Source organism: Homarus americanus, unplaced genomic scaffold, assembly GCF_018991925.1.
Source record: "Homarus americanus isolate GMGI-L3 unplaced genomic scaffold, GMGI_Hamer_2.0 scaffold52806, whole genome shotgun sequence".
In the NCBI taxonomy this organism is placed as follows: Eukaryota; Metazoa; Arthropoda; class Malacostraca; order Decapoda; family Nephropidae; genus Homarus; species Homarus americanus.
In genome coordinates this window covers 5,850,973-5,864,295 of record NW_024720773.1, presented here as the reverse complement: position 1 = coordinate 5,864,295, position 13,323 = coordinate 5,850,973, and the positions used below count along the sequence as shown (strand labels likewise).

Below are 13,323 nucleotides of genomic sequence, written 5' to 3'. Positions count from 1 at the left end.
ATTCCATTACGCACAAGTTGTAGCATGTCAACTTTTCAGCCGCCCAACTATTGAATTGCATGTGCGAGCGCTCCCATTTTGCTCAATGGTTCTCACCGATGCAGTTAAGTGTTGGCCGACTAAACTGTGGAGTTGTGGGGGGGTGGGTGGGTAATATAGATAGTCTCCGGACCTGTGGCTGCTCGTGGAGGTGTAAATTGCTGAACGAAAACTAAAGATAAACAAAAGTGAAAAGAGGAAAATAGAAGATAAGAAATTCAGCATAAATTGTTCTTTATATTTTCTCGTTTCAAAATTAGTCGTCTCATTTTTCCACTTGTAGGCGAAGAAGGAACACCACAGTCTAGACGACTGTGGTGTTCCTTTTTAACAAAAACTATAAAAAATATGCAACTAAATTCTGGTTATATATTTATCATTACTGTGTATCTGTTGTCTTGCCAGGCCTGCCAGAGTACAGTGAGAGATTGAAGAATTATTGCCACTCATAAAACACCCGAAAATTAAGCTTGTGTAGTCTAACATAACCAGTTAAAGAACTTGAATCTCTCTGTAAAGTGACATCTATTGACAACAAGATATTACGTATAAGAACATGTGGACACTACGACCATGTGTTTGGCTATAGGGATAAACTTGCTTTTAAAATGATCAATGTTGATTTTCCCGGAAGGTTAAATGATTTTCACATTCTTTATGTCGTGAATAACAATCATATCGTACTAACCTCTTTTCAAATGGACATCTGATGCCCACCGTCCATTTGCTGAGAAACATTATAATGCCATCCCCGGGACTTCCATTATAGCTGTGTGTGTGTGTGTGCATTTATCGAACATACATCGCACTGTTAATAAAAGGAGTTTAGAACAGTGATTTATTATTGGTTTAGGTGTAACTTTAGGATAAGGTATACATGAGGTAAATGCTCCCCCACCAATAATCACAAACAATAGTTCCTCTACCTTAGCTACAGACGCTAAGTTAAGTATATATAATAAAACGTTAGCTGAACTGTGACGTCATCTCTCTCTCTCTCTCTCTCCTATACTACCCTTAGGCTTTACCCTCTCCCTCCTCCCCTCTATTATTACCAGGTAAACAGTCTGGTCAGGGAGTTGTGGTCATAACAAACACGGAACCTGGAGTGTATTACCCACAACATGGCAGACAACTCTCTCTCCACTACCGTGTACAGTACAGTAGCCAGACACTGTTATACCATCATCGCTGAAGACAAATATTTTCAGTCACTTGTACCTGTAAGAGATCAAGTTAATAACTCTCCTCAGATATACCGGGAGTAAAACTTTTAGGCATAGCTTCAGTGAACAAGAGAAAGATGCTTATATGTTCATCTTTCCACAGAAATTTCAACTTATAATGAATTTGTCGTGAGGTGAAACGCGTTTAAATATCACATTTACTGAGGAAACCCGAAGTCTTCTTCGTTAACTGAACGTATAATTGGAAATTTATTTATTAAATATATTTCTTAGGAAACTTTAGTAAGGGACGTAAGTGCCAGCGATAGTTTAGGAAAGTGTTCTAGTTCCACTGAACCCACGTAAGAGCAGATATTTCACCTTAAACAATAAAATTAATACCGTATATTATGTATGATCGACGATTGATCGCATGTGACTTAGTTTTGTAATTTTAAACCCTGATACACTGTACTCTCTCCCTCTCTCTCTCTCACACACACACACACACACACACACACACACACACACACACACACATTGCTTACTTACTGCTTCAGGATGTCCGTCGTAGCCTACGACGACTCTACTTCATTATGAAATCGATGATGATGAGTGGTGAACTAGAGATGTTGTCGCCGGTGCCACAGGATGTGGAGTCCAATCCTTGACCCGCAGACTCTGTCACACATTGGGCAGGACAGCTCCGGGTTGGGTGGGTGGTCTCTGGGAGTGCGACTGTGTCTCCTTTCCGTACATGCACATCTGGCCCGCTCGTTCTCGGGATGTTTGACGCCTTGGGTACAGGTGGAGTGCCATGGACTACAGTTGGATGCAATAGTTTCAAGATCCTGGATGAATGTTAAATTTTTTGAGCGTCATTATGAGCTGGTCTTTGTACCTTTTGCATTGTCCTCCAGGGTTACGGCTTGCCTTGGGAAGCTGCCCGTAGAGGATCTGGCGGGGGAGTTGGTGTTCCGGCATGCTGATGACGTGTCCCGTCCACTGCATCTGTCGCATCGCCAGAAATGCCTCTATGCTGGTTGTGTTGGCAGGTAGGAGGATGTCAGTATGAGAGACTTTGTCCTGTCAGGTCAGACCAGGAATGCGCTGCAAACAACGGATATGGAAGGCCTCGAGGGATCTGATATGCCGTTGGTGCGTAATCCACGCCTCAGAACCAAATAAGATGGTGGAAATACAGACAGCTTGGTAAGCAGAAAGTTTGGTTGTAACTTGGAGACTGTTATTGTCTAACACTCTGGCGTGCAGACGACCAAAGGAGGCAGCTGCAAGATGAATCCGAGCCTGGATCTCTTTGTTGATATTGTGCTTAGGAGTAAAAACGTTACCGAGGTAGGTAAAATGTTCTACTTGTTTGACAGGTTCTCCATTAACTTGGGATGCAAGTGGTGGGTTTGCGCCTCTGTGTTGAGCAATTGTCTTTTTTTTATGTAAATTTTTAGTCTGATGGGCTGATATATTGCGGAGACAATCGAGAGACTGTGTTGGAGAGCCTCTGGGGAGTGAGTCACGAGTCGTCAGCATATTGGAGCTCCAGGAGGTGGGAGATCGACGTTTTTGTTATTGCCTGAAGGCGGCGGAGGTTGAACAGGTTGCCGTCTAAGCGGAATTGAATCTTCACGCCGCCATCGTCATTCATGGAGTTATGGCTGATCAGGGGCACTGCTGTGAGGTAAAGGTTGAAGATGACGGGGGTCAGAACGCACCCCTGTTTCACACCAACCTCAACACTAAAGGGTTTGGACTAGGTGCTTCCTGTGAGTACACTTGCTTGCATGTCCTCATGGAAGCTCTTAAGGATTTTAAGAAATTTTGGAGGGACACCAAATGTCCAAAGCAGTTCGCTATTGACTGTATCGAAAGCTTTCGTTAAGTCGATGAAAGCTATCTAGAGGTCACGGTTCTGTTCACGGCATTTTTCTTGTAGTTGACGCACTCTATAGATCATATCAGTTGTGCTGCAATCTTTACGGAAGCCACATTGCGTCTCAGGCAGAGTGGACTCATGAGTGTGTTGGGCTAATCTGCAGAGCATAATTCTGGCAAGTACTTTGCCTGCCACAGCCAAGAGAGATGTGCCTCTGCTGTTGCCACAGATGGAACGGTCACCCTTTTTCTTGTAGATTGCGATGATGCTCGAGTTTCGCCATTCTTTGGGGAAACTTTCAGTTGACCAGGTGGCAAGAATGAGTTGGTGGAGACGCTGGAGGAGAAGGTAGCCTCTGCTCTTAAAGATTTCTGAAGGCAGGCCGTCTAGGGCGGCACTTTTGTTGTTTTTGAGGCCCTTGACAGCCTGTAGGGTCTCACGAGAACTCAGGTGCTGCATCGAGTTCTTCCGTGGGGGGCAACTCTGGGATGGTATCTAGTATGTTGGGCTCAGTAGGGTTCCTTTGGTTGAGAATTCTACCAAAGTGTTCCGCCCATCGATCCAGGATTTGCTGTTTGTCCTTGAGGAGTTCACCGCCGAGTGATCTCACTGGAGTAATGTTGCGCTTCGATGGTATTGTCGAAGCCCTGATGATCGTTTTCGCTGGCGAAGCTCTGGATTTCTTGAGCTGGCTTGCCACCACTCGTTTTCCATGTTTCTCAGAGTCCTCTGTGCGTCGGCCCTGAGTGAGCACCAGTTGGCTCCGAGTGCAGCAGATTGTGGGTTTGAGAGTAAAGAATCGTGGGCTTTATTCTTGGTTGCAGGAAGATTGTATATGCCATCAGCGTTCTCATCGAACCAGTCCCGCTGACGTCGTCTGGTTGTGCCGAGGATGTCCATTGCAAAACACACACACACACACACACACACACACACACACACACACACACACACACACACACACATAAATAAACAAGTACACAAGGGAAGAATGCAAAGCTACTTTTTCACTTACCGACGTCTGCCATTAAGTAACCTAATATTGTAGTAATCATCATCACCATAATATGTTACGGTAAACTTTGTCATAATTGATATGTGTTAAATAAGAGTTATGTTACTGGTGGCAGTAAACTGCTCCAGGTGAGCGTAAACGAGAGTCGTCTTATGTACAGCTCATGGCTCACCCAATATAGTTCTCACCTTGGTCTAATAATGTTATATGAACTGACATTGATAAGTTTTATCAGTTTACAACAGCTAAATTTACCTACGTCATTGACTTCACCATTAGCGACAACCATGTATACATCTGACTTCACCATTAACGACAACCATGTATACATCTGACTTCACCATTAACGACAACCATGTATACATCTGACTTCACCATTAACGACAACCATGTATACATCTGACTTCACCATAAACGACAACCATGTATACATCTGACTTCACCATTAACGACAACCATGTATACATCTGACTTCACCATTAACGACAACCATGTATACATCTTAGTAATATTTGGTTTAGTTCAGCCTTAAGTTTGTACTATATAAGTAGGCCGGGTATGGCAGCCTATCACAGGGAAATAATTATTTTCTTAAACATTGTTTTACCTACAATATATATATTTTATTGATAAAACACAGATCAATTCTGCAGCTAATACTGTATGGTTTTGTTTTACAGTGTGAGAAGTGATTACCAGTCAAGAATTAATAAACGGCCATAGTATAAAGACGTGTGTCGCCCTACAGTACAGTACAGTACAGTACAGTACAGTACAGTACAGTACAGTACAGTACAGTACAGTACAGTACAGTACAGTACAGTACAGTACAGCACAGTACAGTACAGTACAGTACAGTACAGTACAGTACAGTACAGTACAGTACAGTACAGTACAGTACAGTTATCTGTGGCACCAAAGACTGAGATGCTCCCACCAAAGGGTTAAGGTAAGTACAAGTTTACCAGTTAAAAGCTTAACTGATTAACGTAACATTGCAGTGTGTTTATTGCAGGTCCATAAACCACATATTTGTGATTTGTTGACCGGTGAGCCTTGATGTGTCAGGGGAGGATACTAGATGTTCTCTGTAGTGTACTAACACCTGCCCCGCCAGTGCTGGAAACTTATAACGGTGCCAACTTCAGGTGTTGAGACATACCAAGGCTTGTTAAATGTTCACCTTAGGGTTCAGTTCTACTAACACACATTTACAGGGTAGGTGTTGTAGTCAACACAGATGAGTGTCACTTATGTCACCTCAAGATGCAAACAAGACAAGCAAGATGGTGGAAGATAAAGGGACTGCCGCCTCCTAACACACGCAAGGTAAACATTTGTTTTTTGTTTACATAACAGAAGGTTGAGGCAGATGTTCACTTAATAACTGAGTCTCAACAGTTAAACTTGTCAACCACCTTTATAGTTGTCGCCTTAAGTTCACATCAATAATTCACACTCCATCAAAATATTAACATGAAAACTGTTGCCAAGATTTTCTTAAGTAGAACAGTGTTACCAACCTCTCTGTAAATACTGTACAGTACAGGTATATTTCTTTATAAAAGTAAACAGAACTTTTAATGCAACACTTTCTTAAGACAATATTGTTTCACCAGGAGGTTTTATTTTTTTATGAATATTAAATAAAAACTACCAGCATTCCACCTTGGTCACAATACATTATGTACAGTCACCCAAAAAAGTCCTGTCGCGAACCATGAACCCCGAGATTCAGACTCTTGAATCCGAAGCATTTATGGACAGAATAATGTATCAATGTCTACTGCTTCGGGTTCACGAGTCTGAATCTCGGGGTTCGTGGTTCACGACAGGACTTTTTTGGGTGACTGTACAGTAGGTACAGGTACAGGGCAATGTGTTCTGCCCAGACTTTGTTCAGTTGTATCTCCAAGTGTTAGATTCTCAAGTAGTGGGTCTACCAGGATATTTACACTTTGGCGTCCATTAACTTAACGTAACCTGACTTAGGTTAGGTTAAATAGATTGGGTTAGATTAGATTAATGGACGCTACAGTGTAAATATTCAGGAAGATCAACTCCAGCTCGGTAGACCGTGTACCAAGTAGCACCGAATACGGGCGTCGGTATTTTACGTGTCAGTGCACTTATAAACGAACATGAGTAGCTGAATATATTTATTTAACTACGACCAGTTTTAGTGAAAACTGTGTTGAGTTACAGCTAATTTTAACCCAATTCAGTTGTGCCATCCAAGCTTCTCCTTATGTTAGTTCTCATCTCACACGGTGTTTTCTTTTACACTACACTACAGTGGTCGTCATGAAGCGGGCGTCAGACAAGGTGTTTACTTACCTCTGTTAGGAGAGGGGATAAGGTTCACTGTCTCCGTCATAGCGAAGTGCACGCGGGTGGGTGATTTTCGGCGATACATGGTGCACACTGTGGACGTCGCTCACTCTCTACACTCACACACATGAATATGGCTTGTTTCTGTCAAAGGGAGGTGCACGAGATAAGGACTGTTGTGTGGCCTTTGGTGAGCACGAGAGTGATAAGCACAACAGAAAACTTGTCGAGTGAGTGGAGTCCGGATGATTACTGAGGCAGTGGGAGCACATGTACCCTACCATCCACTTTTTGTCCAGCGACATAAGTCTAGCGTGATGCTTAAGATCCTACCAAGAATATTCTCCCTCTTATTTCGACATATTGTGTAGTCAGCGCAATTCTCGGCGAGCCAAGACCAGGATCAAAGAGGGAAAGTTTTGACTCGTTACGTTGGTGGGATGGGGACGCCGTAAAGCAAATGCTGGCTCGCATAAGCAAGTGATTCCTTTCAACGTATCAAGACTAGTCTAGTAGAGTGACGTAATTACAGTACTGTACCACGGAATTGATATTACTCAAACGTGATTCGCATTACACACACACACACACACACACACACACACACACACACACACACACACACACACACACACACACACACACACACACACACACACCACACACACACACACACACACACACACACACACACACACACACACACACACACACACACACACACACACACACACACACCATTGAGTACTGGGTGAGCGACCAAAACCCATCTACCCTCCTCCCCTGCACTCAAGGTCACCCTGGCTATCACACACACACACACACACTGTCTTCACTAGTTGCTCCTCACAACACCAAGGTAACCCTATGCCCTATGGCCCTACGGTAACCGAGAAGTGAGGGAAGAGAATGGGGGGCTCTGTACATCTTAAAAAGTTATGTGGATCATGAGACGTACTGTGGATCATGAGACGTGCTGTGGATCATGAGACGTACTGTGGATCATGAGACTGTGGATCATGAGACGTGCTGTGGATCATGAGACGTGCTGTGGATCATGAGACGTACTGTGGATCATGAGACGTGCTGTGGATCATGAGACGTGCTGTGGATCATGAGACGTACTGTGGATCATGAGACGTACATGAGACGTACTGTGGATCATGAGACGTGCTGTGGATCAAGACGTGCTGTGGATCATGCTGGATCATGAGACGTGATGAGACGTGCTGGATCATGAGACGTCATGAGACGTACTGTGGATGAGACGTGCTGTGGATCATGAGACGTGCTGTGGATCATGAGACTGTGGATCATGAGACGCTGTGATCATGAGATCATGAGACGTACTGTGGATGAGACGTACTGTGGATCATGAGACGTGCTGTGGATCGCTGTGGATCATGAGACGTGCTGTGGATCATGAGACGTACTGTGGATCATGAGACGTGCTGTGGATCATGAGACGTGCTGTGGATCATGAGACGTGCTGTGGATCATGAGACGTGCTGTGAATCATGAGACGTGCTGTGGATCATGAGACGTGCTGTGGATCATGAGATGTACTGTGGATCATGAGACGTGCTGTGGATCATGAGACGTGCTGTGGATCATGAGACGTGCTGTGGATCATGAGACGTGCTGTGGATCATGAGACGTGCTGTGGATCATGAGATCTACTGTGGATCATGAGACGTACTGTGAATGATACCAACAATGAACGTAACTCGAGTCCGTGAAGGTTTCAGAACGTCATTGTGAGGAACGGAGAATGCGATCCTTCCTCCATGACGCTGAGACAGAATGTGGTGACCTTCACATATTCTGGTCTTGATCTCTGGAAGTTGTGTCGCCTGCCACTTGAATTTTGTCAACGCCAATCAAAGGTCAAATTTACGTATAATCAAAGGTCATTGTATCAGTCACTAGCTAAAGGTCACTCAAATGTTATCTTCTTAGGTCATTGATACAGTCATTAACCACCAGTCAAATACTCAAAATATAAAAGTCATCAATGGTATTTTTTGTTTTTGTCCCCGAGGGAGCTAGTTTATTGGGCACTCCCGTGTCATCCTGTGCTAAGTGATGTGCAAAAGCGTTTATAGCGCCCATCTGGGAAGCATGCGTAGTTCATGCTTGCCTTCATGACTCATGCATTAAGGGCGTAAAAGCCTGAAGGGTTATGGGTTTTGTCAACAAGTTACATAAAGTGACAGAATAATACGTGTGTGGGGCGAAAATTTCCGGCACAATTCATCTGTTTATAGCAAAGCACGGCAGTTACTTTAAGTCATCTCTTCTGTTATCAGTCAAAAGGTCACATACACGTAAGGAAAGGTCATCAGTATGGCCCTAGGTCATTACTTTAATCATCAGTCAGACTGTAAACGCTTCTGCGCTTCACCTTGCACAAGGATGTAAGGGGGTGCCAAATAAATTAGCCCCCTCGTGGGCAATCTAAAAAAAAGTAAAAAAAAATACACGTAAACCAAGGTCATTTACTCCTGTATACGTCATTGCCTCTAACCTAACCTAACCTTACCCTCATCAGTTGAAATAAGCTGGGGTGCCTAATGTTTATGTGACCCGCTTTTTTCTGGTGGTAGGTCACTTTTCAGGGTTAAGGGTGGTGGGTCTTTAAATTTAAGGATGGGTCTTTAAATTTTAGGGAGTGAGTCTTTAAATTTTAGGGAGTGAGTCTTTAAATTTTAGGGAGTGAGTCTTTAAATTTTAGGGGGTGGGTCTTCAAATTTTAGGGGGTGGGTCTTTAAAAGCTTTTTCTCCTGATCTTCAAGTAACGCCATTAATTTTGTTGACATTATATTCCCTTATTGTATAATAAAGTGAAAAGTTCTCCTGTACGAATAACGTTTATTCAAACTTTTTTTTATTTTTTTTTATTGGGCACTCCCCTACATCCTTGTGTAAGGTGAAGCGCAGAAGCGTTTACAGCGCCCAACAGGGAAGCATGCTAAGTTCATGCTTGCCTTATGTCTCATGAGTTAAGGGCGTAGAAGCCTGAAGAGTCGAGGGCATAGAAGCCTGAAGAGTCAATGGCTTATGTCTAAGCAAGTTATTGGAAGTTCCAACAACTTGTCCCTGAATACGAATTCGCGTATAAGTTGGTCAGAGAAGATTTCGGGGTCAAAGGTCACCCGGTTGGTTGTAAGCCATCACTCAGATATACTAGATTAATATTTAAGATAAACTTAATATATCCGCCGTAAAATCGCACAACTGATTAATTAAGAGTGTTGGTGTAGTGGTGAACATTGAATACTTTAGTGAACTTGTTCAATACTGGCCCCGCCCCTGGGTGAGAGACAGTACTGAGTGATGAACGGTCTGCTGTTATTTATGGTCTTACCGTCAACATCGCTGACTACATAATGCACTACGGTGAGGGCCGCCATGACGCTTACTCCTGTTGTCTCACACCAAGAAGACTAAAGCTGATTAATTATTACCCACGTGTTGTGCTTTAATGGTCTTACAACATAACAAAGAACTTCTCTCTCAGTCCTGGTGGATGTGTGTCTGTCCGTGTCTCTGTACTCACAACTCTTCACAGTTTTATATCTAAAAATGTATAAAACTCAGTGAGAATATTCTTAGTAAGACCATAAGCGTCTGTGACCTCTTATGACCTCTCTAGTATGACCACAACATTTAAACCTGATTGAAAGTCATGTTGTCGTTCTCGAAATAAAGCAAATCTTTGTGAATAATTTTTTGTAGCTACAATTACTCAACAACACAATTGCCTGAGTTCTTCTCAATACGAGAAGAAAGTTTGACCTTTCTACCTGACTGTTCGTATTTGTACAACAGCGAGAAGCGATACATATACGGCCAAGGTTAATGATACAGACAGATCCCTTCACGTTGCCTCTCGCGATGGCCAAGAATCTAATGATTCTCGAGAAACCTAACCTAACCCAACCTAACCTTGCCATGCCTAGCCCTGAACGAGAAAGAACTTGAGGAGGGCATTTTCTCGGTGTACAAATATTGCCCATGCAGAAACAAGCAGGTCCTTTATACTGTCGGGGAGAACTGGCATTAATATAAAGTGGCAGCAAGCAGGTCAATGTAAGTGTGGGGGAGGGGGGGCAGGTTAGTGAAAGTGTGGGGGCAGGTCAGTGTTGGCGTGACAGGTTAGTGTAAGTGTGGGGGCAGGGTAGTGTAAGTGGGGGGTCAGGTCAGTGTAAGTGTGGGAGGGGGGGGGTTGAGGGACTGTCAGCACCCCTTGTCCATAACAGGTTTTTGTGTGTTTTCATCGATTACGTCATCATCTCACTGCCAACTGACCTACCACCTGGCAGACACCAACACATACACACTGATGTCTGTTGATACGTACAGGATAAAAACATCATTACAAGCTTAATTTCTATATGTAAAAGTATCTATACCGTTTTAATTACAATAATATATTTATTTAAAAGACATTAAGAGATATTCGAATACATAAATGCCAAGATGTAATGAGTTATGGAAGTGTATGATTTGGAACTTACCTTAACAAAATCTAATTTAACCTAAGCTAATCTAACCCAGTGTGACAGGCAGGTAGACTATACATGTTCTTTCTATACTGTGTCTAGTAGCGTACACACGTGAATGGTGGTATGTTGTATCAAGACCGACTAACATGTGGCGGGGTTTGTTTAATTTTCCAACCTGCTTCGTTATACTGAAAACTACACCATCTGAAATATGTGTATACATCATTATAAGCACTACGGTACAGATACTTGCAATGGTGTGTGTGTGTGTGTGTGTGTGTGTGCGCGTGATGTTTACGGTGTACGAAATTTCACGATATCAGTTTGTCATGACTGTGTTAATTTTGACGATCTTCGCACGCGAAGTAAAAGGCGCGTGAAGCACTATTTTTTTTTTATTGGGCATCCCCCCCCCCCTACATCCTTGTGTAAGGTGAAGCGCAGAAGCGTTTACAGCGCCCAACAGTTCATGCTTGCCTTATGTCTCATGAGTTAAGGGCGTAGAAGCCTGAAGAGTCAATGGTTTATGTCTAAGCAAGTTATTGGAAGCTGCAACAACTTGTCCCTGAATAAGAATTCGCAACTTTCGATTTACAGCAGGTACCTACTTTGCTGCTAGGTGAACAGGGACCAAACAACTTCCGCCGGCCCGGGAATCGAAGCCGTGACATCTTGCTTGCGAGGCAAGAGCGGTACCTTTCCACCAGCGCCCCCCAAGAACTACAGTGTGGAGCGTGAGAGGTCCTGCACTGCCCTCCTCCATCTCTTACAGTTTTTGCCATCACTTGTCATTTCACAAACAATAGTAATAAAAGCGAACCACTGTCCGAAGAAGGAACACACACACACACACACACACACACCCTGGCCTCATTTAGACGCCCCAAAAAAGTATCATAATAACACTGACAGTATTGTAATATTGTGCGACGCTCCAGACAATAGTATCGTTATTTATTCATTTCTGTTATAAACATGCAGCTTGTAAGTCGTCATGGAAGGTAAAGAGAAACTCAAATCTAAAAGCAAATACTTGAGGCTTTTTGTCTTAACTTGCAAAGGCGATAGTGACGAGGATCTTACCTAACCTAACCTAACCTAGGATAAACCATACCTAATGTAACCTAACCTAACTTAATCTAGGATAATTTCAACCAGACTTAACGTAAACTAACCAAACTTGACGTGACATAACCTAACCTAACCAAGGATAATCTCAACCAAACTTAAACCAACCAAATAATCCAGTATGTCTTAACTTTGGGGATTATAAGCAGTATACTGTAGATTTTGCTTTATAATATTCACGTTTATAGTGCAGTAGAAAGCAGACATGCTGGCAGGGCTGACGAGCAAGGAGTGCACCTTTGTGACGTGTACACCATTACCAAGAACTGACCGTGTGTGTGTGTGTGTGTGTGTGTGTGTGTGTGTGTGTGTGTGTGTGTGTGTGTGTGTGTGTGTGTGCGTGCGTGTGTGTGGTGATAAATTACTTGAATATCCGGTTAGATTTAATATCAATTTGGATTTTCTTGACCGGTAGTTACATGTGTGAAAGACTGGCAGTGACACGTGTGTATGACTGGCAGTGACACGTGTGTATGAATGGCAGTGACACGTGTGTATGACTGGCAGACACGTGTATGACTGGCAGTGACACGTATGACTGGCAGTGACACGTGTGTATGACTGGCAGTGACAGGTTGTGTATGACTGGCGGTTGTGTATGACTGGCAGTGACACGTGTGTATGACTGGCAGTGCCAGGTTGTGTATGACTGGCAGTGACAGGTTGTGTATGACTGGCAGTGATAGGTTGTGTATGACTGGCAGTGACACGTGTGTATGACAGGCAGTGACAGGTGTGTATGATTGGCAGTGATTGGACTAAAGTACAGCGTTCATATAATAGTCTGTGTTATGGGATTAACATTCGTAAAATACTCGTAAGTGTCGTATGATATTCTTTAACAAACATAAAATATTTGTATATATATTTATATATATGAGAGAGAGATAGAGACAGTAATAATAAAGAAAAGACACATAATCAATTAGACTACTGTGAGCCACCTGACCATTACGGTACTGAGTGCCATTCAACCCCGGGGGGAGGATGGGTGGGGGGGGGTGGAATGCCAAGGGTGGAGTGTGTGGGGGAGCGTCCTTGGGTGTCATGGAGACGTTTACCTCACCTTTGAGAGAAAAAGTAGAGTTGCCTCACTGGTCACCTGCACCTCGTCCCACTCTCGTTTTCACCTGTTATCAGAGACCCGATAACCTTGCTCAAGTGTTCAGTGTTGATGACAGTTTATGTTTTAGAAATTCACAAGTTTATCCTACGAGACCACTTCTGATAACGCCTAGACCTGTG

General features: G+C 43.3%; 1 protein-coding gene across 4 annotated transcripts in view; it reads right to left on the bottom strand.

Annotated features, from left to right (window-relative positions):
• The window catches only part of LOC121860932 (transient receptor potential cation channel subfamily A member 1 homolog), a 94,363-nt gene that overhangs the window by 66,012 nt on the left and 15,028 nt on the right, over positions 1–13,323 (bottom strand). The window contains exon 1 of one of the 4 annotated variants that reach the window (XM_042358314.1): positions 6,449–6,726. The exons of the other annotated variants lie outside the window; for them this stretch is intronic. Within the exon in view, the coding sequence (XP_042214248.1) occupies positions 6,449–6,527 (79 nt within the window). The 5' untranslated portion in view covers positions 6,528–6,726. Of the gene's footprint in view, positions 1–6,448; positions 6,727–13,323 lie in introns of those variants that run through there. 4 annotated transcript variants of the gene reach the window in all.